The sequence below is a fragment of the Talaromyces proteolyticus genome, assembly GCF_021365285.1.
Source record: "Talaromyces proteolyticus strain PMI_201 chromosome Unknown BGW36scaffold_6, whole genome shotgun sequence".
NCBI lineage: Eukaryota > Fungi > Ascomycota > Eurotiomycetes > Eurotiales > Trichocomaceae > Talaromyces > Talaromyces proteolyticus.
Window position 1 is genome coordinate 925454 of NW_025764282.1, and position 24809 is coordinate 950262.

Consider the following 24809-nt stretch of genomic DNA (forward strand, 5'->3'; position numbering starts at 1 on the left):
TACCCTCCCCAACCTCTTTGCAGCGTCGGGCGACAATAATTAGAAATGACCGATGCCTCCTGCAGGCGGCTTCGCGTCCAAGAGTATATAAATGTCTGGACAAACCAATATCACATGAAAGGGAATCCAGAAACAGCTAGCGTTATAACAAAATTTGATGGGACGATCAGGCGCCGACGGAAAGCACAAGCTTCAAGGACAAGTGATAATAGATAGACCGTCGGGTTATACAGTCAAAGCGTCAAACGGTTCAATTAGCAATTGCTATTACTATGAAAGGTTGCATTTCATAAGAGAAACACTTTTAGCATGCGAGGAGCTGGAAAACTCCTTAAAGAGCATACGGGTTGACAGAACGAATAGTTAAGCACCTATTAATCATCATTAGTATCAAAGTCGGCAAGATTTGACAAGGGAAAGCTTACGGTGGGCTCTTGCTCAAATCAGTCTTGAGGATAATAGGAACACGAGTCATCTCGGTCACATCTTGAATGTACTCGCCGTCTTCCTCACGAAGCTTGAACAGGTCCAGATACTTCTCTTTGTTTGTCAGCTTGGCCTCCGGCGTTTCGCTGGCACTTATAGTAATCTTGGGGTCAGAGCGAGTGCGATGTGGAGCCTGGTCAGAGTGGTCATTACGAGTGGGCGATGGCGGCATGCTGTGAGTTGTTCGATCGGCAGAAGAGTTGAGAGACACGCCAGCAGCCATTTCTGTCACTTCGGACATGTCATCATCATCATCGAAAAGGGCATCAACATCATCGGTCGACATAGTGCCAGTCTCAGTCTGCTTGCGCTGAGCCTCGTCTCGTTCTCTGGCACGCTCACGAGCTGCCTCTGCTTGCTGAGCAGCAGCGGCAGCATGGGCTGCTCTGGAGCTGCTTGCATTGGGGCGCTCATCTTCGGGAATGTAGGCCGAGGATGGCACACCCTTCTCCCAGTACAACTCAAGAACACGGGTTTCTTTGCGGAACTCTGCTTTCTTCAATGGAAGCTGGTCACAATGCACGCGCTTTTCAAAGCCAAATTCAGGAAGGAGAACATCAAAGGCCGATTCATACACACAAAGAACGATTCCTTCGCTGATAAGGTCACCGCCAATTTCCTGCCTCTTCTTATCCATAACACGGCACGACTCAATGTGGACGCTCTGTTCTTGAGCGTTGTGAGCCGAGTCCTTCTTGTTATTACATTGCTCGGCGGTCTTAGTCAATGTGTCGATGTCTTCGGAAAACTCAATCGCTCCATCAGACAAGATGGAATCCAGTTGACGGTGCACGATAATGTCGGCATAACGTCGAGTAGGGCTTGTGAAGTGGGTATAGATGGGTAAGTTAAGCGCGTAGTGCTGGCGTTGGGCCTCAGTCAAGTTACCAGCAACAAAGTATTTGGCGCGTTGCATTGCTTTGATTAAAACAGTTTCCATACCCTGTATCAATTAGCATATTTCTAGGAATTGGCCAGCTTGCTTCTTACCTTGCGAATATCTACATCTTCCACCTTGAAAAGACTGGCTTGCAAGGTTCCACTGCTAGTTGGGTCAAAGTCGAAGCCCAATCGGTTCATCCTTTCAACGAATGTATGAAGTCTGCGGGAGTTGGGAACAGCTTGGCGTCGAAGGAACGCCTTGTCAGGCATTGCTGCGAAGAGCTTGCGTGCAACGAAGAAATTAGCCTTGTGGTTGAGCTCTTCAATAAGTTCGTGCGCAGGGGAAGAGTTGAATATGTTGTGCTCAACCGGCATGTTTTCATCGTCGAGTTGATAGAAAAGACGTAATGATGGGATGTTAGTTGCACGGTTACCGAATCTGGTTTCCTTGAATTTGGTAGTAATAGACTGCGATGATTAGCTATAAAGAAATGGCCATTTGGAATCAAGAAATACTTACTCCTAGAAGACGGATCTCGTCAGCACTAGCACCTTGTAAGGAAACATTGGAATTTCCATTGATTGCGGCATCGACGTCATCATAGCTGAGCTTGCCAGAGCTCTTGATGACACCTTTTCCAATCCAAACGTTGTCATCAATCGCACCATTGGTGGGATCTACCTGGAAGACAACACTGACAACCAAACGTTCCTCGCCTGGAAGCAAGGAACAAAACTCAGTTGATAGGCGGGCTGGCAGCATATTAACAACGCGGGTCAGAAGATACACACCCGTGCCTCTCTTCTTCGCTTCCCGGTCCACGAGCGAGTTCTGTTTCACGAAATGCGCCACGTCAGCTACGTGGACACCAAGTTCAATCTTGCCATCAGCGAGATTCTTTATGTGAAAAGCGGCAGCTAGTTCCTTGGTGCCAGTAGGATCGATGGTAAAGGTCTTCTCGTCCCGGAAATCACGACGAGATGCTAATAATGCATCGCCTTCAGAGGCTGTAGTCCAATCTTCCCAGCCAACGTTCTTCAACACGGCCTCTGAGAACTCGTCGGCCGCAAAGTTGTTGTCACGAAGGAGGGCGTCGGTTTCAACCTTCAAATCGCCCATTTCACCCAGTTGCTCCACCAAAGTTCCAAATGGGTGAAGGGAAGTGATAGGCCATCTCTTGATACAGGCGACGAAAATGCGGTTCGCGTAGTCTTGATGTTTCTCAACGAAATCACGGGGAGCTTGTTCAGTTGGGATAGCAATCAATGGCACACGTTTGTCAGTAGGCTTAAACCACACAATCTTAGGTTTATCTTGCTGGCGGTCTTGATGACGACCATGCCCACCATCACGAGCGGCACGTTCAGCTTCTTGCTTCTCCTTTGTGGCTTGGCTGCTTGGTCGAAGAAGGCCAAGCGTTCCCGAGAACATTTGACCGGCGACTCGTTCGATGACGGCAACGACATGACCAGCATAGAGAGGCTTCTGTTCATCGCTAATTTCATCCTCCTCAACTAGTAGAAGGCTTTGACCTTCAACTTCCACATCATCGTTTTTCTTCTGCGTAGGGCGCTGGCGTAGACTGCCACGACGACGGATGCTACCATCAGGACCGACTTGTTGGTTATCGCCATTGGCACCGGAATCAGATCGAGACACCTTATCACCTGATCTGGTATCGGTGATATCTTTGCGTTTCTTCTTCTCTTCCTTTTCCCGTTTTTGACCCCAAACTTCATCTACATCCAACAACTCTATAGCGACAAAGTCACCCTCCAGGGCGCGATTGCGATCCTTGCTACCGCAAATGAAAATATCGGCATCAAGATCAGCGCATGTAACATATGCGTCGGATCGGTTCTTCTTATTCACTCGCAGAATGCCCGAAACCAATTGGCCGTTACTTAGTAACGCAGGAAGGTTAGCTTGGGGAAGATAGGGAGTAAAAAGCGTCTTGCGTTGTTGCTGCTGCTGTTGAGCGGTGAGCTGTTGAGGTGCATGCTGGCTACCCTGAAGACCAATTTGGCCGTTGATTTGGCCACTTTGTTGCATAGCCTGGATTTGAGCGAGCTGGAGAGGATTGAGTTGTTGACCATTAAATAGCTGCGGGGCCATAACGACTTGACCCTGGGGGAGCTGAAGGAGTTGTGGTTGATTATACTGGAATTGACCAATGGAGCCAATGGACTGGTTCATAGATGGTCGCGCACGATGGCCTGGCTGGAAACCACCGCCACCTTGTTGGTTGAGTCCTTGGTTGGACTTTAGCTGATCTTGATTATTATTATTGTTGTTATTTGGTTGTCTCCAATTGCCGTCAAAGTTTCTTGACTGCGTTCGGCCGTGACCACGCTTAGGGGCATCGGCTTGTCCACCTTCTGGAATGGGGAACTGGAAGCCAGCTGCTCCTCGGCCAACGGCCATAGACTGGCTTCGCCCATGAGCACCACCACGGAAGTTTCCGCCGGCACGTTGTAAGCCTAAGCCTTGCGGTGCCTTCGGCTTTTCCTCGGGAGATTGACTATCGGTCGCGTTACCGGATCCTCCAGGGCTTGGAGCAGGAAATTGAAAACCGGCAGTGGCTCGCTTCTGTTGTGCTAACTCTGCAGCTTTCTTCGCTTCGGGGAGAGCTAAAGAATGACGGCGTTGATGGCCACCTCCGGCTGGAGCGCCGCGTCCCCGAGATGGGCCACCATTTTCGCGATTTTGGTTACCTTGGTGAATGTCTGCAAACGCTGACCCGGACGCACCGGATGAGGGCGCGGGGGGAGGACCCATTCCCATGCCTGGGAGGGCAGACTGATTACGACGATGAGAGTGCCCATTGTTTACCGGGATCCCGAGCTGTTGTTGTTGTTGCATTTGCGGGAATTGAAATGCATTAACCTGGGGAGAAACGCCTCCCTGTCCTTGCATTGTGGGAGAGTACCCAGAAACCTGACCGAGGGGTTGCTGGGGTTGCAAGAGTCCCATGTTGACATATTGCTGGTGGGTAGCGGCAATTTGCTGTTGTTGCTGCTGGAGCAGCTCAATCTGCTGTTGTATCGCTAGTTGTTCCACTAGATGGCGGAGAAGTTGTCAGTCAATCAACACGGAAGCATCAAGAAGTGCATTGAAATCCACGTACTCATCAAAGGAGTGAGCTCAGATGGACTTCTCCGATGAGCTATATGGAGCCGGCGGCCGGCTGGGCCGGGGACCCCGGACTGGCCTTGTTGGTCCATTTCTCTAGATTAAAATTATAAGTACTTCCTCGCCACGGAGGTGGTATGCTGAGCTGCCAACGAATTCCCGAGCCGAACTTCGACTTGAGGGAGCAGTTGGAACTGTCACACGGCGGCAGCGGCAGGTAATCTATCAACGAAAGAACGAATTCATCAGTATTTTCTTCAAAATGGCACCGGCAGGATTCATAAACAAAGGATATTTGTAGGGATGAGATGATGACACGAGGCAGTGAAATCAATATGGCAAGGTGGGGCATGCGGATGGACGGTTAAGGGGCCAAGCACGAGCAACAATAAATGCAGCCTTACTGTTTCAAAACGATGGTCCGACAGTGTATGGGCTATTCAAGTCACTGGTGAAATGTCTGACGACGACGTCACGACTTGGCCGGGATGAAACAAGCAAATTGCGAGTAAGACACGTACGAAGAAGAGCACAAAGTACGCTGAACAGAATTATAAGGACGACGGGATGAGCGATGTGCTGGGAGACGTGGCGAATATCAGTGGAGGTATCTTAGTTGAAATCGACAGACTCGTCTCTTTTGGAAGGAGGGAATAATTGACGCTGCTGGGTATCGCGCGGCGTGGAGGGAAGGATCGAATTGTGCAGAGGGAGGTGATATTAGCCGGAGCCAGTCGCAGTGAGGTAATCAGAACAACGACGGCAGCGGGCAAGCGATAGCGAGCTTCGACCAAGATGAGATAGGAGGAAAGGACCAAAGCTTGTGAATGAGCGAGGCGAGGTCACAGGGTAGCTCACACGGAGGATAAATCTCCCACGGAGTGGTGGAATAGAGAGAGAGAGGAGGTGTCACTGTGCGTGAGAGTATTGCAGGATGGAGCTCCAGGTAGAGGGAAGGCGACCGTGGAGATTGGGGGAATTGGCCTTTTCCAAATCGGGGGGCAGAGAGGGGGGGCGGCACCAAGCGGAAGCCAAAGGAGAGTTTCACTAGAAGAGGTCTAGAGAACGACAGCAACAAAGCGACTTGCTACTCTGACAGGCGACACAATGAATGAAGCAAGTAGAAGGGAAGAGGAGGAGGAGGGGGGGAGGAGAGGATAGACAGGACGGAGGAAAGAAGGATGGACTACTGAATAGTAGGAGTTACTTAGTGTAGGGAAGCGTTAGGCTGTGGCAGGCGCGATGAAGCTGGCAGAGGCAAGTGCCGTTGCTGGACTCCAGGCCTAGCCAGCACTAAGCGACTAGCCGACCAGGCTAGTCGCTGAACGGCCATGACTATGTCTCGAGGAGACTGTTGGGAGCCCGTCCGCCAACCACAGGCGCCCTTCCCGCAGACTATGCCTGACTAGGGCTGTGCTTGGCTCTCCAGGCTTGAATCATCCACGAGAATGCTCGTCAATCATCAATCGCTATTGATAATTGATGATTGATAATGATGTTGATGTTGATGTACAATAACAGTAAGAATAGTCCACAGAAGATGTATTTGGCAGAGACTGTCATGAATGCGCAGTCAATTGTCGCGCAAGCGGTTGGAGCTAGTTTTTGCCATTCACTGTCCGAGCTGATATCTTGTATTGAAACCAAGGCCAACAGACTCTAGGCAATGGGCGAAATATCTCCGGCATCGTAGAATTGCATGATTGGCATGGCAGAGATCCACTACCTTGTCTGACTGTTGACGACTATTCAGCCTGCTGAATGCCAATCACCCTATGACCCCCAGTGTTGAAACCCTCCCATGGAAAATATTACAGATACGTTGTTCTTGTCAATTCGTCCCTCATGATGCAGCTGTCCTGTCGCGAGTATGATCTCGCCGAGTCGGACATTATCCAAGCACAGGTCTGGGGTTGCGTTGTGTTGGTCATCATTGGGCTGCGAGTGGGGATCTCTGGAAATATGATGGTATTTCCCGGCACAGCTCAGTCGCGAATGAAATGGGTAGATTGGCCTATGTCATAAGAAATCGACTTGTTCTCGATATATACTACGAAGAAGAAGTCGAGCGTTGTCAGCCTGAAAAACAAGGTTCTCAGGGTTGTGACGGCCAGCCAATCAGAACACAACCCGCGCGCTTTTCTCCCCGTTTCGCGCCAAAGCAGCTACGGCAAGCAGAGACGCCAACCAAAGTCCAAGCTGGCAGATCGTTACTATCATTATTGCCATTGAGTTTAAGACAATCACATCCTGGTCACGTCCTTCACTGCTGCAATAGGCTCTTTATTTGAAGGAACTCTGATATTCCCGTTAACGTCCGTTTCTTTAACAAATCCCACCAAACGAGTCACTGCTAATCGTGAGGCACTTTGCAGATTTCCATTTCCAAGTACGTGAAACGCGCAGCCAATCGCAAAACATTGGCAGAAGAGCCTGTATTTAAGACTCGAGTGTCTTCGAATTTCAAAAAAATTCATGTCTGGAATTGATTCAAAGTCCTCTCCCTCTCATTCCGCGATACACTCGAGACCACACGCGAAAATGTTCTTGTTGGCTCAATAATTCAAACAACTGGTGCTGGTACTTTAAAGTCTCGGTACTCGTTGCGATATCACATCATTCTAGCAGACTTTCTGCCTCTGCAGGTAGAAGTAGACGGGGTAGACGCCGCCGACAATTTTCCTGTTCAGCGCCTGTATCAAATACGCCAGTCCCCCCACTGATTTACTCCGTTCTTCGATAACACCTCACCTATTGATATCTTTATATCCCTCCCGTTTTGCTCAACTCGTTCCTTTTTCCATTGAAATTCAATCAACTCTATACTCGATCTCTTTGGCGACATTAAATTTGAAGAAATAGTTAGCCCCTCTTACCACAGCTATCATGGTTAAAAGACGGAGTGTCGGCAATGTTCTGGACAGTCCGTCTAGGCAGCTTATTGTCGACCTGACAAAGGATCTTGAGGCGATACGGCTGCATCATGAGGATCTCAAAAGGGTTTACGATTACCGTACGGAGTCCTTTACCGCAGAGCAAGATGAGATCGACCGCACCCATCAAGAAGTTTACTATGCCGCCATAGACAAGGCCTACGATTACTACGACAAGCACCGTCGAGAGGCTGAGGTCGTTCTCAAAGAGCACCTACGAGAGGAAGAAGAAAAGCGGCGTCGAAGAGAGGAAGAGGAACGACGTCGCAAGGAAGAAAGAGAGCGTCTTGAGCGCGAGAGGAAAGAACGCGAAGAGGCAGAGAAGAGACGTCAAGAAGAAGCTCGTCGAGAAGCAGAGAGGCTTGCCCAAGAGGAGCAGCACCGTCGCTTGGCAGCAGAGGCGGAGGCTAAAGCACGAAAGGCGGCTGAAGAAGAAAAGGCTCGTCGAGAACGTGAAGAAGCCGAGGAGAAAGAACGCCAGCGCCAGGCTGAGTTGCAGAAAGCCAAGGAAGCCGAGAAGCGGCGGCAAACTTTGGGAGTTCAGGTCAACACTGAACAAGAGGTTAAAGAACATGAGCGGTATCTGGAACTACACAAATATCTCAAGCAGCTGCGAAAATATGTTTTGGACGAAGCAAAGAAGGATCAAGCTCTTAAGAACACAATAGGAGACTATCGACGTGGCATTACGAAATGTATTGGGCAACTAAGAGAGGGTCAAGGTGCTAATGCGAACAAAGGTCAAGTACGTTATCGTCCAGCCTTCAATCCGCTTTGATCATGACTAATCCGAGGAATAGATGACTGAGATACGGGAAATCCTGCGTAAATCACAGACTATACCTCTACCTTGTGATGCCCGCCGCTTCTTTATTCATGTGCCCGAGCAATTCGCCAGCCTGTCTGAAGAAGAGGCAAAGGTGTCGGCGGTCTTTATATATTTGCTCAACATATTTACCAAGGCCGTTGTCTCCCAGCTCATCAATGAAGCTGGTGTCAAGCTCGAGTATGCAGAGCCAGTGGGCATTGTGGTTGCTCAGATATTCTCTACCGAGCAATACTCTTTTCAGGGACATGCATTCTCCGATATATTCTGGGCAAAATATCGAGCGTCCTGCCCGGCTTTATGGGGGTTTTATGGCAAAGACAACACAGAAGCTGGTAGATTAGCCCTTGGATGGAAACGAGTTGATCCCGGTGGCCCATTCGTTGATGAATCCGATCACCAACAGCGTATGATAGGATTGGGATGCGGTTTTGCAGCCATTACGCTGCGCAATTTCGGGAAAACCACCCGTAAAAATCCATTTCCTAATCACAACTTCTGGAGAGCAATTTGCAAGATTGTTTTCATTCCCCCTGACGAGCTTCAAGACACACACTTCTATATCCTTTACGCCATGTTACGATTTGCAGCCGAACGAGTGGTTGGCTTCTGGGGCCAGGCTGGACTAGCGCTACTGAGAACGGTCATTGTCGATGTTCCAGGTCGAGTAACGAGGAAACATAGTGGTGCGATCGGCCAGCTCAAAGTCCTGAGGGGGCTTTATGCTACTGAAAAAAGCATCATTCTCTAATTGTTGACACCATGTCGAATGTATTTTCTATAACGAAAGACGATCTATGGGGAATCAAAGGCAACCCAACCGCCTGAGATGTGACTCCGAGTGCTGATTCGATGCTACCAAGAGAAGAGGCTTGAGCATAGATCAGACAATGAGTCTGGCTCAAGCTGATTTGGCACTTGAGACGGAATTCATTCCGCAGGGTTGCTCAGCGATCATTCAACGTTTGGCTTTTGGGGCTGTATAATAGAGGAGCGTGCAACGCTTGGCGCCAACCCATTCTCCTCGAACTATTGATGCGACAGTGACGAAAGACTGATATTCATGACGTGTTTCATTTTGATGGAATCTCCACGAGTCAAAGAGGAAGAATGTTGATATTCTGTTGCTGACGTGGTAGCATTACACCAAGCGTTGACTGTCGACCAGAATGGACCAATGACATGGAAACATCATGATCCCAATGCCATTTTATTTCTATATCAGAATACTTAGAGTTGTAGTGTGTGCTTGGGTTGAGCTTACTTAGGGGCATAAAAAAGAAACATGGAAAATATCCCTTGACAATGGAACTGTAACTATAGCTGTATATCGGACAATCCGTGTGACATCAATTCCAGATGTCTTGTAGATGGTACATGCAATGCAAGCCCAAAGGATCCTCTTCTCGCCCGTGGAATCGAGAAAGTACTGCAGCCACAGGGTTATATTTAGGCTCGTCTATCAACGATGCTGCGTACATGCATGTCGAGCTGCACCTAGTTTTAACTTTCAGATTGCGATGACATAGTCCCCTTTGATTATTGAATGCGCCTGCAGGGGCGTTAGCGTGGGATTCGGGGGACGAGGGTTTGGAATCATTATTGATCAATTGTTCAGCCACCATCGCGCCCCACGTGGCACGATGGCTCACAGGGCATGCGTAGCTGACGCTTGGGATTGCGATGTTCCAGGCGTTCGAGATGTTTGAAGAGCTGGAGTTTCTAGTATGCTGGCAGCGGAGAAGCCGTAACTGCCTCGGCCGTATCGGGCTGCCTCCGACAACCATCAACCATGGCTGTTGACATTCGGACTCATCGTATCACGTTTTTGTTAATTATGTCCTGCCATATTCAATTCTACTCTATGCTTTCTTCATTCTCTCTTCTCCCTTTTTCCCTTTGTTTTATTCGTCATGCTTGTATGGGCCAATGCAGCTTTTGGCCCTCGAATGTTCCTGCATCGTCCTCACGAACTGGACCTGAACTATTGATGGCAAACCTTAGTCAACCAACACCGCAGCTGTCAACTAATATAGTTCAATGCCCTGATCGGGAAGGACGTTGACTCAGCTACGACTGCTCTGAGCCGACATGATCTGATTCGGCCAGCACGAACGACTAGCGGTGAGGGGCCGACTGGAAGCTTCCCATAAGCGAAAGGATCGGACTGCGCGAATAGGATCAGAGTAGAAGGCCATCGCGTGGGACCGTGTCCATGTCCACTGGATGGAGAAGACCTTTTTCCTCTTTTGCGTATTCGGCCGCAACGGTCTGGGCGTGGTGTTCTGTCGGACGCCCACCCGCACGCGCACCCGCAGTACGCCCTGCAGCCGGCAGATGCAACATACCAATGGCCGCCCGTTCCAGACTGACTGGCCATCACTCCGGACGCTTGCCAATGAGCTATTACTAAGTTATGGAGTATGGACAGGCTAGCTGGCCCGGCATTCAGCCACATACGGTCCAGCGCGATAATTAAACGTTTTTTTAGCTACGGGCGAGAGACCCGCCCTCGATCAGCCCTAGAACTACACGCGATGAAATCCCTAAAAGTCACGGACGAGGAGTATCGCCATTCGTGCATTTGTCCTGACTAGACAAACCCAAATACCGCCGTGTCGGTTCCCTGCTGACCAAGACAGCTAAAAATAAGAAACCCGTCTTTTTTCTCTCTGAAGCTGGGGGCTGAACGTCGACACGGCCGAAAAGACCCCTACTATCTACATCTAAATCTTAGACAATACTAGTTCTTCAGACAACGACCTGGAGCTGTGAGACATATGAAGCTAGTGGCTTTGAGTGGCTATCACTAAATTATCAATCCACGTTATCCCCAGCTCCTATTCGCTGTCCGCGGAGATGGGAACGATCTAGGTTGTTATTGTATGACTAGTAATCCCAATTAGAGGTGCATGTACATGCTGTATACGGTATATGTATAGAGTCTATTTTAGCGCATTATTATTGATTGGCACCTGTGAATATTTTGCGTCATGATCGAGACTTGCTTATTAGGCTTGCTTCCCCCCCCTCCCCCTCGTTCACATCGCCTTCTCCCACTACTGCATTCATAATAAGTGGAGGCCATCCCACCCTAGGTCTTTCCATCTGCTTGACGAAATCAAATGTATTTCGACTTGGTTCAATTTGAGCCCTCGCCTGTATTCTTGGCCATGTCAGACTCTGGAGATTCCGTAAAGATGGAGCAGAAGAGAGAATATAATAGAAACGCACAACGCTTGTTTCGTGAGTATCATATCTTCACTAATGTCAACTGTCACGAAGCGAGCTGGAATCCTAACTATTCTATCTTAGGTCAACGTCGAAAAGAACATCTCAAAAACTTAGAACGTGCAGAACAAGAACGCGCGTCCAACCATGCCGAAGAGGTAGAACGGTTACGACAAGAAATAAGCGAACTCCGTTCTGAGAACGACCATCTTCACGTCTCTCTCTCCCCTTCACGACAACTCTCAGCTACCCCCTCCGTGGCAGCCATCACATCAAGTCCGCAGTCTCAATCTACCAGCCCTTTCCCTACGACCCTCGACCTCTATGATCCTGGATATGGAGCGATAGTCGGCGACAGCCTCCCCACTGTGTCGCACGACGTGACACCATCAAATGCATCCGAGCTAGACACTTCCCCCTTCTGCCTCTTATTTCCGTACGACATCGCCACGCTGCGGCGCGAATTGCACGAGCAACTGGCTGCAGTACTAGATATGAATGTACTAAGCCATCCACAACTCCACCTATCAACGCTGGCAGCTATCGGCCCATCGCTGCCTCCACCCTTGCGGCCAACGTTGCTACAACTCCAGACTCCACACCACGCCTACATAGATCTAATCCCGTCACCAACGCTCCGGGACCTGTTAATCCAAACCGGGTTCGAGACTGCGAACGCCTTTCTGACGGAAGTCTGCACGTTTGTCTACGAAACTGAGGATTTGGGCCAGCTGACCATCTGGGGCCAGGACTATCTCAACGAGATGTCGTGGGAGTTCTCGGAAGCAGTGCTCAAAGCATGGCCCGGCTTGCTGACGGCAGAGTGGCGAGTTAGGGCCAATTTCTGGCGGAGGCAAAGAAATCAGGCGCTGATTGAATTAGACTGAATGCTTTCTTTTCTTTTTTTTTGGGCCTGATTACTAAACGGATATCTACATGTAGACGGATATATTTATGTGGAACGATTTGCATTGTCGCATTGCATAGCGGGTTACTTTGATTTTTGGCGCTATTCTGCACCCTGTACTAGTATTACGAGAGAGTTTCTAAGCCTTTGTTCATCATTTTCGTGTACATAAAGCATAACACAATCCCAGCTATTATCGAGGTTAGCCTAACATTCCGCGTCATCAATTGATGATCTATAAAGCACTTATTTTTTTAAGTCAGCAGACTATACATGGATGTAATCATGGATGTTTTGTCATATAAATTTCTAAGCAAGCCCGATTGGAGGAAATTTACTAGTCATCATAGTGCTATGTATTCCGCTTCCACTGTGATTTGAAATAATTCCTTTCCCCTGTTCCGTACATATCAAAGATCGGCTACGTACTAGGAAACTCCCCAAAAGCAGCGTCGTAAACTAGACAGGATGTGAAACTAATTAGTGCCTCCTCCTATAGGTACGTCACATAAGATGCTGCGCCCTTTTCAAAGATTTCTAAATAATTCCGTTTTAAGTAAATGGCGCCACCATACATTTCTCTTGACCGCTCGTCTCCGGCTTACTTTTAGCTCAGATTATGCCTCCCCCAATGTATTAAGTTGTATTGGATCGTCGCTCCCGTGCTTAGTGTTGATGTCCTGCCACATACGCAATCCCTACCCCATTCGGTATGGACCTAGTGCATGCTCTCTTTGGAAGCCATGGCGTCCGGGTTTTCAGCGGATTTAAGGTTGTTCATTGAGCTAGGATCTGGCCGTTATGTAGAAGCCCTCGCATTGTGAACTGCTTCCGGATATCGCGGATGTTTCCATGCTCCGCTAAGGCCGAGCTGTCAGCATGAAATGAATGACTCGAGCAACCCGCCTTCAGCCCTGCAAGTGAATTATTCGCATATGGGTAGTTTGACGGGCTTCGGGGACACAGCACAGCCTACCCTGGGCCGATTCCTAACCCGGACAGCACAATGACCGCCGAGTCCGTTCTGCCGTTTTTGAAGTTTGCTCCCTTTTTCACACTAGTTGACAAATAACTTGTGGCTTGTCGCACGCCCTGAGCTGGTATTTGGAATTGGGATGTCGTAACGCCGGGTGAGCGATAAAATTTGTTATCACTGCATCAATTATTCGCCTCCGCCTTTGGCAAGAACTAGACAGAAAAAGGTTAGCAGGAAGGCTCAGCTGCAGTGTCGCAAACATCCTTACTCTCAGGATAGGCAAATCCAAGGGAAATTGACTTCTCTCACATGGTGAACCGTGGTTAATCGTTCTAGTGTAGCAACTGTACCTGACTGAAGCTCAAGAAACACCTCAATGGACGATTTATCAGTTCATGATAGTCTTGTGCTCGTTGCCTGCTCCCGGTAGATGCAGGAATAGAGTCGGCTGGCTGTCACGGGAAGGCACGGCACTCTCAACCAACCCTTCAGACTTGCTCTTGCAATATTCCTTTCTTCCTTTTCGCCCCTCATGGTTCAATTCTTTTTACTTTGGACGGTCGATCTCGTGTTTCGATTGAAAAGTTGCAAATTGCACGAACGTTTGTGTTGCCCTCTCGCGAGGCTTTCATATATCTCCCAGACACCATCATGATAATGGCCTCGAAAACAAATCAGACTCCTCTATTTGTGCTCATATTCCATCCAAGACGACATCTCTATAGACGTATGGTGCTCTGACATTGATTTCCAAGTAAGAGAAATGGTTTTCGGGGGAGACTCTTGTATTGGAGGGCAGAATGGTGCTAACCACCAAGGTTCTTTCCACCAAGGTACCCTAGGATGTGTGCACATCCTAAAGCAGCAAAGAAGAGAATACGGTGAAGATGATCTCAACTATATAAAGAGTGAGGCCATCTTTTGCTAAGAATTTTCAGTTTCCAAAGTTGTGGTGGTCTTCGGTCGGCGGGAGCACTGTGCCATTTGGTGTCTCTGCCGGGATATCTTCGAACGTTTCGGACGCTACGCCTTCGACGAGAAAAAAAAGGAAATACCAATTCACTTTTGATAATTATTACGCAACAGATTCTTCGTGTCTATTATCTGCAGCCTCAGAACTGCTCTTATGGTCTTGTCTTGACCTATCCTCGATTAGGCCCCGTCGAGCAGATGCCGGAAACGTTCTTGCACGGAAGCGTTCGCAGTGACATGAGTCATCAAGAAAGCAGATTTCTTAGCAAAATGGTCCAACAGCGTTGGCCATAGGATATATTATCACCAAACCCTCTTACGAAATGGAAAATGCACACCCCACGATGTCTATCAAATCAGATATCAGATCTTTAGACGGCGATTGGATCGACTTACCTTCTTTGTCTTGGACCATTGCTCTATGGACGGCCAACGTAACATTAATACCAGCCTATCGTCCAGGCTAGTCAGTCAGTCCAGCCATGTAGGTGATGTTGCCTGTCGTGGGTCTCTTATCCGGCGTGCGGAGGACTTCACTGGTCTCTCCAGCAGCCCATCCAGAAGGAGAATGATATGCAGCTGTAGTACAAAGACTAGAAGTGTTTAGCTATACCATTCTGGTCTTTTCTGGCGCATGACTGGCCACAGGACTTGCGGACTAATGGCCCGTGTGAATGACTCTAAGTGGTGTTTGTGTTATTGCGACGCACTTTTACGATGATACCCTTTTTAATAGATACTGGGCCCCTTCGCCTCTCACAGTACTATTGCCTAGTATGTATATAGGTATGATTACTCCCGTTCATTTTCCCTGGAAAGATTTGATATCAAAAACCCCGAGCCTTCCTTAGAGTCTCGGCCCAAAGCCTGGCCTCACAGAGTCCTCTCAGGCTCAGACCGTGGCAATGAAAAAGAAGACCAAACCTCTTTCATTAATGCAACATCCTCAGCAAGTCTCGAGACAGCGGAGACTGTCCTCGATCCTATCCAGTGCTCGCGCCCACTCCCCACTGCAACCGCACTTGCCGCCTGATTTTGTAAAGAAAATTTTTCTTCTCTTTCACTTGCCATGTGCGGCATTTTCTAGCGGCTATATGCTGAATCGTATGATGTAGATGTTGAATCTAGAGCCTAGAGCGTAGGATAATCGAAGATACGAAAAGGCATAAATAGCGGATGAAATCCTCGTTCGAGACAACCTCTCTTTCATCCATCAAACAATCATCTCAAATCCAAATCAAGCCACTCAACCGAAAGTTTTCTTTCTCAAACAAAACTATACCAATCAAAATGTCTCCCTGCAACTGCACCTGCTGCTCTGGAAGCTGCTCTTCCTGCTCCTGCTCCTCCTGCGGCGTACGTATTCATCTTCCTCAATGCTTATTGGAGCCTAGATTTAAAACTATTACATTTATTCATATGTATTTGCTAACTATATTTTGTTATAACAGCACTAAGCTAGCCGAAATCCACCCATGCCTAGACTACGTACTTGACAATATGTCACGGGCTATCTATCTTTCCTTTTAACAAACAACATCAAGACAAAATGTCGTTGGCACCTGTGTTACTGATGGTTTCAAAGGGAATACGAATTTGACCACCTTAATTTTTTCCTTGGATGTTCAATACATGAGATCTATGTGGAGGAATGGACTAGTGTTTGCCTGGGTCATATGAAATATCAACCAATCAAGTATCAATGTAACTATCTAGTCGGCAATTGGAATCATCAACTTACATAAGTCATCGTTCGTGAAAATTCTAGTCTTTCTGTAGAAGGTTACACAAATCAAATACATGTCACCAGCAGTGAAAACTATTCCTTCTGCGGGTCGGAAGTACGGTCGGGGGTGCACTGGGCTCAGGTCAAGCATCACCAAACCCTCCCAAACCCGTCAAGATAATAAATTTGCAGTAAAGACCTGGTCTTTCTCCTTTGGAGGAATCTGATTGCGAGTGAAAATCTCTTTAAATCGAGTACTACTGAATTCGGAAAGTGCTGGTTGATTGATCAATATTGATATATACAAACTTGCCGTGCTACATACGTACTATGCTTGGAATATTGCGAGTATTATTCGGGTCTGTTTCGGACGGGTTAATGATTGACCAAGGGTCCCATGGGTTTCCTTATGGGTCCTAGTAGGGAACTTGGCGATAAGAGCTTCGATATCCACAAATTTTATCGGCGGATGCTCTTCTACGAGGGCGATTTCGTAGGAAGATGACACACGTATTGGTGCTTATATTGGAAAGCAGTTAGTAGATGAATTATAATGAAGAAAAATGGAAATTCTAACAATCAGGTAAGCTGTTTTACATTTCTCTCATACCATTTAATGTATGAATTCAACCAATTTCAATTCTCGGAACCAGAAAAAAAGGAAATATGTATTTTGTTCCATAAAGAGTGGACTTGTCACAACGACAAGGAAACGGTATAAGGGGGAAAATTATTAACAGTGAAGTTGAAGCTGTAGCGACTTGGACGAGAAGTGGTATCAATAATAATAAAGGAGAGCCAAATCGAAAAATAAAACCCAGGATATAATTCACACCTGAATGAAGAGAAAAAGAAAAAGCGAGAGATGGGGGAATTAATGTCGTCAAGAATAATAATGATTGGCAAAGAAGAAAAACGATTGCGCTATGCAGATTAGGAAATTGTACATTCTGTATACATCAAACAAACTGAAAGGGGAGAGTACATATATAGATAAACAATCAAAACCAGTGCATATCGTTAGGAATCAACGGAAAAAACCGCATCCATATGTCAATCTTTTGGCGGTACTTGATGGGCTCTTATTTACTCTTGTGGCGAGAAGATGGCAGCTTCCTCTGTTGAACCCTTGGGGGATTCAGGGGCCATGATACTGTCGCCGTCATCCATCAAGGCGCTAGAGTCGTAGCTGTTTGGCTCTGCATCGTGGTCATAGCTAGATCTCCGAAGCAGTGGTGGGGTGGTCGGCGGTTCATATGCATCCTGGTTGACAACAGGCAGTTTTTCTGTCTGTCGAGCAGAGAGAGAGGGGGGCGTTTGATTGTATCCACGCAATGGACGACTTTCCGACGCTGCTCGGCGTGGGCCCATCTTTCCAACTCCAGGTGGCGCAGTCAAATTTTTTGGTGTATAGCGTACATTTGAATTTGGAGGAGTTAGAAGGCCGGATAGAAAGCCGCCGTTATTGTTTGATTTTGAAGGCGTTTGCGAGGTACCAGCTTCCGAAGTGAAGGACTCTCTGCCCTTACGCCAACTCCCCCAAGCCGCCGCTGCTGCAAGAGGTAAAGAACGTGGAGAGGCCGCAATATCAGCGAGTGATGGGAAGGCCTGTCCACCAGTCATCGCCCGTTCCTTCTCCTGCAGTTGCATTTGGAGATTGGCTCGAAGGCGAATGGCTGCGTCACGGACAGCGTTTTGATCGAATGAAGGTTGCGAAAGTGTTCTGATGATATCCTGGAGATCATCTACTCGAACACCGAGCAATTCTCTCAGCCAGTTAATCTCAGTATCCTTGTCCTTGATCTTGTTCGGCGCCTCCTTGTCGACTTCAGACAGCTCTTGTTCCAAAGCTTCGATACGGGTCTCACGCTGTTGTAATTGATCCTGAAGTACAAGAATAGACTCGCGAAGGGCCTGAGGAGAGATTCTCTCTGGTACAGAAGAGTCTTTGCTGTAAGATAGGGATGGCGAAGAAGAGTGCGGTATAGGGGAAGGTGAAACAGAAACTCCCTTGGCCTGAGCGGCTTGAGCAGCTGCACGGGCAGCCGACTTGGCAATCTCTAGCTTCTCTTCCAGGTGTGCTACCCGGTCTTGCAGGTGGAGTACCTTTTCGTTGGCAAGAGTGAACCTTTCGTTCGCGTGAGCCTCAATACGCTGTCGGTCTTCGGAGGCGTTATGCAAAGCTCGAGCGTGGCGTTCGCGGAGGTCGTTAAGAACACGGTCATGTGTCTTGCGTTGTTCCTCAATGGTCATGTCCTTCGAAGAAGCCAGTTCAGCCATAGCAGAAGCCTTGTTTTCGCGTGCTTCTTCTAAGAGCAGTTCGTAGCGCTCCTTTGTGGTATCCGCATCTAGACGGACGTTCTCAACTAGACTTTCCAAACGAGCAATTTCAGCTTCAAGTTGCGCGCGAACATAGTTGACCTGATTGTTTGCAGATTCCAGATCGGATTCCATCGAAGTCCGGGCGCGCTGGATCTCCACACGGCTGCTCTCGCGTGCCTCGTTAAATTCACGTTCAAAACGAGCCGCCTGACTCTGGTATTCATGGTTTTCTTGACGTAGGGTTGCGACAAGCTCCTCGAGCCTGTGGTTTTCTTGCTGAGATTGACCGAATATGAATTTCAACTTCGACGCTTCACGTTCGGACTTTTCAAGCTCTTCGATGTCAATCTCGAGCTTCTCACGAAGTTTAACTTCTCTATCATATGCAACACGGAGGGCATCATGTTTAGATGTAAGATCTTCCTCTATCTTGCGCGCCCTGGCTTGTTCGCTAGCGATATCCTGGGTTACAGTGACCATGTCATCCTGAAGACGGTCGAACTTGCCACGCAGACTCTGACGAGCGCGCATGCTGTCTTCAATACGAGCAGTGAGGTGTGCGGTCTTTGTCCGTAGCTCCTTGTTCTCCTCTTCTGTCGCAGCGACTTGCTTTTTCCAGTGATCATGCGAAACCCGATATTCATCAAGTGTACCCTCGAGTGCAATATTCTTCGCAGAAAGCTCCGAGAGTGTGAGCTCCCAGGACTCTCGTTGCTTTTCAAGGGTCTCGGAACGATTTTGGATCTTCTCGAAATGAGGAATTTTTTCTTCCCGCAATTGACGAAGATCCGCCTCTGCGTCCTCAGCAGCTTGTCGGTAGCGAGTAGCCTCGCTTTCAGTATGACCAAGCATCTTTTGCACTTCCATCAAAGCCTCTTGAGCATCACGGCGAGCCTTGATTTCTTGTTCAGTACGCTCATCAGCCAACCGAAGCATGCTCTTAAGACCATCAAGTTGTAATTTCAAGCTCTCAGCTCCAATTTCTTCAGCCTCACTAAGTTTCTTTTGTCCTTGGTTAGCGAATGCCTCTTTTATTAAGGCCTTAATATCAGCTGTTTCAGACTGTTGAGGTCTTTCTACCAAAGCCTTCAGCTCAGCAATGTTTTCTTGAATTGTAGACAGGCCAGTGGCAGATGTTGAAAGCTCTGATTTCGCTGCTCCATGGGCAGTAAGCGCTTCAAGGATAACGCTCTTCATCTTCTCTAATTTTCTGTCTCGCTTGTTCACTGGTGTTACGGGTCGAACTTCTTCATCATCCTCATCATCAGCGTCGCTGTGCTCAATTTCTGGAGATCTGTTACGCAATGGCTGTCTACTGGCAGATCTCGAGTTCATGGACACAACAGAATGTTGGATGACACCGAGTGCCTCTTCAAGAGGACCAAGTCGCTGCTCCAGAACCCGTCCGACAAGGTCGTTGATATGACGATCGAAGAATTTGCTTTGTTGAATCAGCTTATCATCCTCACCCGACGAGATGACATCATCCCAGTCGCTAACATGCTCATTCATGCTTAGCAAGTGGCGGACTGGAGACTGTGTACCAGACGCGAAACCTCGCTGGGAATAAGTGTTAGAATGAGCGTCCATATCAGAACTGAGTTTCGGGACGATTTGCAACAATTCCAGGTCTCTTCTCGGGCTTGGACTGGGAGCATCGCTGCGAATGATGTGAGGAAGGTGTGGCTGTTGTGCAGAAAGCGTTTTAGGGGTAGTTGAAACAACTTGATCCGGTAACGGAGTTTTCACTCGCTCTACTCCGAGATCTGAATCATCGCCATTGAGTTGATCCATCACCGCATTTAATTCAGCCTCATCGACAGAATCTTGATCAGCCTCATGGGTGATATCTTCCTTGACAGACTCGAGTGGCTGGCGCTCAGGTTCAAGCTCAACGGAAGGCTCGTTTGTTTCCTCTTCTTGAACGGCGTAGCGAGACGCAAAGAGACCACTTTTAGGTTTCTCAGGTTGAGCCTTGGCTGGATCAGCCTTTGGTGACTCAGATCTGGCAACAGCTTCGTTGGCTGGTTTAGTTGAAGGAACGAACTCAGAAATCGATGGCCGGAAGGTGAAAGAACGTGAAAGGGCCGAGAATATTGATTTCCTTTGCTCCCGTTTGGGCGCTTCTGCCTTTGGTGCTTCAACAACAGGCTCAACAACAGGCTCAACAACAGGCTCAACAATAGCCTCACCTGGTGTAGTTGCTGGCTCATTATTTATATTCTCCATGATTTCTTTAGGCTCCTCCGGTTCTTCTCCGAGTTCGTCTTTAGGCGCTTCTTGGGGTTGTCCTTTGGATGTTTCTGCAACAGCTTGCGGCTCATTCATTGGCTCTGATATAGCGGAGGGTGCATCCTTGATAATGGCGGGCTGGGTCTCTTCTTTCTCGAGAACGATTTCTGAAGTATCCTTCACAGTTGGCACTTCGTCGTCGGCGCGAGGGCGTTTTGCATCAGGGCTTGATGGTTTGATGGGAACATCCACTCCTTCCTGCGAAGGGAAAGTGTTTTCTTTCCCTTCAGCCATCTTCTGTGCTTGGCCAGGAGCCGGCGATGCTTGAGCTTGCGCGGCTTCTCCCAGTGGTGAAGGAGTTGGCAATTCAACATCTTCGTCGACTTCACCAGCGCCGCGCCGAGCACGTTTCTGACGTGGCTGCGGGCCTGGTGCACCGGGCTCCGTAATTTCTTGCTCCTTACTATCATCTTCCAAATTCTCATCAGGTCGAATGATTGGTACCGCCTTGGAACGTTTACCCTGGTGTGACATCTGGGAGAAGTCAATATCACCGAAGATGCTGCTCCTAAATTGGTCTGGAGCATCTGATGTGTTTGAAGTTATGCTGGTCCCAGGGTTAAATGCAGGGGCATATGCATTGAAAGAGGCTGCCGAGAATGTGAATCCCTCGGAGGAATTGGGCACGAATGATGTGTTTTCGTTGTTTACACTGCTTTCGAAAGGATTGAATGCAGGTGCTGTCACATTGAACCCGCTCAAAGAACCACTGGGTTTGAATACGGATGATGCCGGAGAGAATATTGATCCATTTGCAAAGCCGTTGGAGCCGAAAGAATTCCCTTGGAATGTGAAAGCGTTCGAGGAGAATGAAGCTGTTGGATCGAATTCCTTAGCTTCAACATTGAGACCGGACATAGAGGTTCTCGATTTATGGCCGGCCGCGAAAGAACCAGTGCTCGCCTTTGCACTGTGCCAAGGGTGATGACTCATGTCAATCTTTTGTTCGCGAGGACTTCCCGCGAGGCTTGGATTAGTGTCAATTTCATCAGCATCTTGATGTTCATTAAGAGGCTGCTGTTCACCAAATAAGCGATGATGGCCAGTGGAGAAGGAGTCTTGAACAGGAAATTGTCCGTGCACAGGGGAAGGTTGCACGTCCTCTTCTGCGACGGCCCAACGAGATCTCTGCAAATCACCTTCAGGTTCCTCCAACTGCTTTTGAATCGATTTCTCCAAGCTGTAATCGTTTTGCGAGTAACGGTCCAGGCCCTTTTGCAAAGTCTCACTTAGGTTACGATCATGACCACGAGGTGTGGGTTGAGCAAGCTCCACATTCGAAGACTGGAAGTGCTCAGGGTTGACCTGAGCTTCATCCATAATGAGTGTTGCAGCGCGCGATCCTCGAGTCTGTCGATCGTAATCTAGGGTATCATGGTTGGGAGGCGCACGTAACGAATCCCTGCGGCTATAGCCGTCGTGAGAGTTTTGGCTGAACATTTCCTCGGCATTGAGGGGTGAAACGGGAGAGAAGATAGAATTCAAATTTGGCATGCCACCGGCACTTGCCTGGCGTGCGTTCAATAAGCTCTGTGGAGTAAGCGTGCCAGCAAGGGGAGGTGTAGGCTGGTAAGGGTATGGTAGACCCCCTACCAGATTACCATCCACGCCAAAGAATGGATGTTGACCTCCGAATTGAGGCGGCGGCGAAGCTAGTGATTCTGCATTTGTACTTGGGTTCGTAGATTGATTGAAATGAGGGGAGAAAGGATGTGCACCAAATAATGGATTGCTGGCAGCAGAAGACGTGGGAATCGGCGGCGACATGATGTGACCAGGAAAGGAAGCCACATGGTTCATTGCAGCCATGGACGCAGGAGACGGTGCTGAAGGGGGCTCATCGTCAAAACTACTCAAGACACCCAGTGCTCGTAGTTTCTCTTCTTGTAGATGGTTGACATATGACTTCCACTCGTTCAGATCTGGGAAACGGACAGAATAGTTTTTTGATTCCCGATCTTGTTTGAAATCAGCTGGGTCTGGGTAAGGTAGCCGACTAAAGCCACCATTTTCGGTGAAAACAGAGTCCAGCTCTGGAGCAAAGACATCGAATCCATCAACGTGGTATCCTTGATCGCGCCATTTTTTCAAACGTTGCTCGACGTCTCCCTTGGTGAGAAGGCCATGTCCAGCCTCCTTGGATCCTCGTGTATCCTCAGGAGGGACCGAGATTATACAAGCCTTGTTACGCCAGGCTACCTTTTTCCTCTGGCGTTGCGAAGAGGTCTGGCTTACCAGGGGGGGCCGGCTAAGAGGCACCGATGCGGTTTCATCCGTAGTCTGCGTCTGTGCTTCATTGAGTGGAGGCGGCGGTAAAGGCTTGTCTACTGGAGAGATCGGCGCGTCAGTGTCATTCTCCACTGAAGACGCAGGAGCGTCTTTATTGTCTGCCATTGCGTTGGGTGGTGGTTCGTCTCCGAAGGCGAAGGCCCAGAAATCTTCCTGCTTGAGGGTATCTGTACTTTGCGTAGACAAGTGTTTGTTGCGATGTCGGCCACGCTGTCCAGTAATTGACCCGAACCTTGACTTCAACGACCCGAAATTGGCAGCTTTAGGAGTTCTCAACAAATCTTCGTCGCGCGAGTCGTCAAGCCCTAACCAGCCCTCAGTTGGGTCGTCTCCGAAGTTATTACGAGCAGTAGTGAAAGACGGTGCCTCGCTGCCTTCGTCGTCACTTAACCAATTCGTTCGCTCTGTTCGTGTTTGACCAGAGAGATACTGATTTATCCAATCCTCGGTAAATTGTTGAACGGACGGATCTGCTATCGGGGCGCTGATGTCTCTTGTTGTAGAACGGCCAATAGAGCTATAGAGCCGTTTCGGAAACTGGCTCGAGGTTGAGGTGGTACGCAGCGACCCGGGACCTCGTGTCGAGGTGTACCCACGACCCCTGGTTGGAGAGTTGTCCCGAGAAGCAAGACTCAAACCTGGGCGATGACTTAATGTCCACGAAGGTCGGCGTGAACTTGGCGTAGCATATGGTGAACCCCAGGCGGCAGTATAATAAGCGCTGCTTGCCTTGTGGTTTTCAGGGGACGCAGAAGATTGCGAGTCCCACGCGCCAGGATACTTGGGCAACGATGGGAGTGACTCGGGGGATCCAAGCGACGGCCGCTGGCCGGGGGATCCAGCAGCTTTGACACTAGAGGCAGGTGAGGTCGCTCGAGATACGCCTGCTGAGTCGTTTGTCAAGGTGCCGTCTCGCAGAGTAATTCTGTGCTCGACGGAACCGATGGGCGGCGGAGATGCCGGGTTAGAGGATACGAACGGAGGTAGATCTAGATGACGAAAAGCATTCACGTCAGTGTTCAGTTCAGAAATTTATCCCTCTTCGCGTTGTGGATGGAGACATGGGCAAGATATCGCAATTGGGGTAAGTGTAGACACTGATTACGTCCATCTCATCAAAGCAAGCTGTATCTTCTAGGAACAATGAGCACAAACGCACCTTCCGTGTCGTCTTCTGCAGCAAGCCACTGCTTGCTGCGCGTGTTATAGCCCGGAATGATGAAGCATGGACGCCAGAAAAGATGGCAGTTGGCCGCAGATTAGTGACCTCTGGTCAGAGCACCACAGGCCGAGATCGTGAGAGCTGTGATATAGTTGGCAGTAGGCGAATTCTCCGATTCTGGAGTGGTGCTGGCGCAAAGAGAGGCTCTGGTTCGGTTAGGGGGAAACCCGGTATAATTTATTCACCACGCGAAATCACAAGAACGTCCAGTATACCACACGGGGGACCATGGCGCATACAAAAACGAAACAGGAGAGGACTCGCGCAGTAAGGACCGAGAGATTGACGGCGAAAGAACGTCTGGGGGATGACTGGCGGAGGAACGTTCGATGTCGAAGAAAGGAAGGGGAGGGAGGCTCAGAAAAAGGATGGCACTGTAGTAGGCACGTCACGGGAAAAATTAATTGGGTACGGGATGTGTACTGGCATTATTTGAGGGAGCGTTGAGCAAGCGGCATCCACCGTGACTGCCCCGGGAGCCCGCTTAGCTGTGCTGTCACCAATAGGAGCACGCTGCGAGTTGCGGTCAGTTTTGGTTCCTCAAAACGATGGTTATGTTGCCCTCTTTATCCTACGACTGTCATATATGTTAGTCTACAAGGCTTTGGGGAC

General features: G+C 48.8%; 4 protein-coding genes across 4 annotated transcripts; 2 read left to right on the forward strand and 2 right to left on the reverse strand.

The window, feature by feature from the left end:
- Nucleotides 1-331: 331 nt before the first annotated feature.
- Nucleotides 332-4593, reverse strand: BGW36DRAFT_427339 (putative cell wall biogenesis protein phosphatase Ssd1; the record flags this gene model as incomplete). The annotated part of the gene is made up of 5 exons (XM_046220399.1): nucleotides 332-371; nucleotides 426-1429; nucleotides 1477-1836; nucleotides 1889-4428; nucleotides 4497-4593. The coding sequence occupies 5 exons, from the start codon at nucleotides 4591-4593 to the stop codon at nucleotides 332-334; spliced, it is 4041 nt and encodes a 1346-aa protein (XP_046072072.1).
- A 2794-nt stretch (nucleotides 4594-7387) lies between these two features.
- On the forward strand, nucleotides 7388-9011 carry BGW36DRAFT_427340 (putative RNA export mediator Gle1; the record flags this gene model as incomplete). Its single annotated transcript, XM_046220400.1, has 2 exons — nucleotides 7388-8179; nucleotides 8235-9011. The coding sequence occupies 2 exons, from the start codon at nucleotides 7388-7390 to the stop codon at nucleotides 9009-9011; spliced, it is 1569 nt and encodes a 522-aa protein (XP_046072073.1).
- Nucleotides 9012-11433: 2422 nt separating this feature from the next.
- BGW36DRAFT_295889 (uncharacterized protein) lies at nucleotides 11434-12378 on the forward strand (the record flags this gene model as incomplete). The annotated part of the gene is made up of 2 exons (XM_046211219.1): nucleotides 11434-11506; nucleotides 11576-12378. The coding sequence occupies 2 exons, from the start codon at nucleotides 11434-11436 to the stop codon at nucleotides 12376-12378; spliced, it is 876 nt and encodes a 291-aa protein (XP_046072074.1).
- A 4780-nt stretch (nucleotides 12379-17158) lies between these two features.
- Nucleotides 17159-24427, reverse strand: BGW36DRAFT_359170 (putative myosin class II heavy chain; the record flags this gene model as incomplete). The annotated part of the gene is made up of 4 exons (XM_046214048.1): nucleotides 17159-23964; nucleotides 24135-24169; nucleotides 24243-24325; nucleotides 24413-24427. The coding sequence occupies 4 exons, from the start codon at nucleotides 24425-24427 to the stop codon at nucleotides 17159-17161; spliced, it is 6939 nt and encodes a 2312-aa protein (XP_046072075.1).
- Nucleotides 24428-24809: the final 382 nt, after the last annotated feature.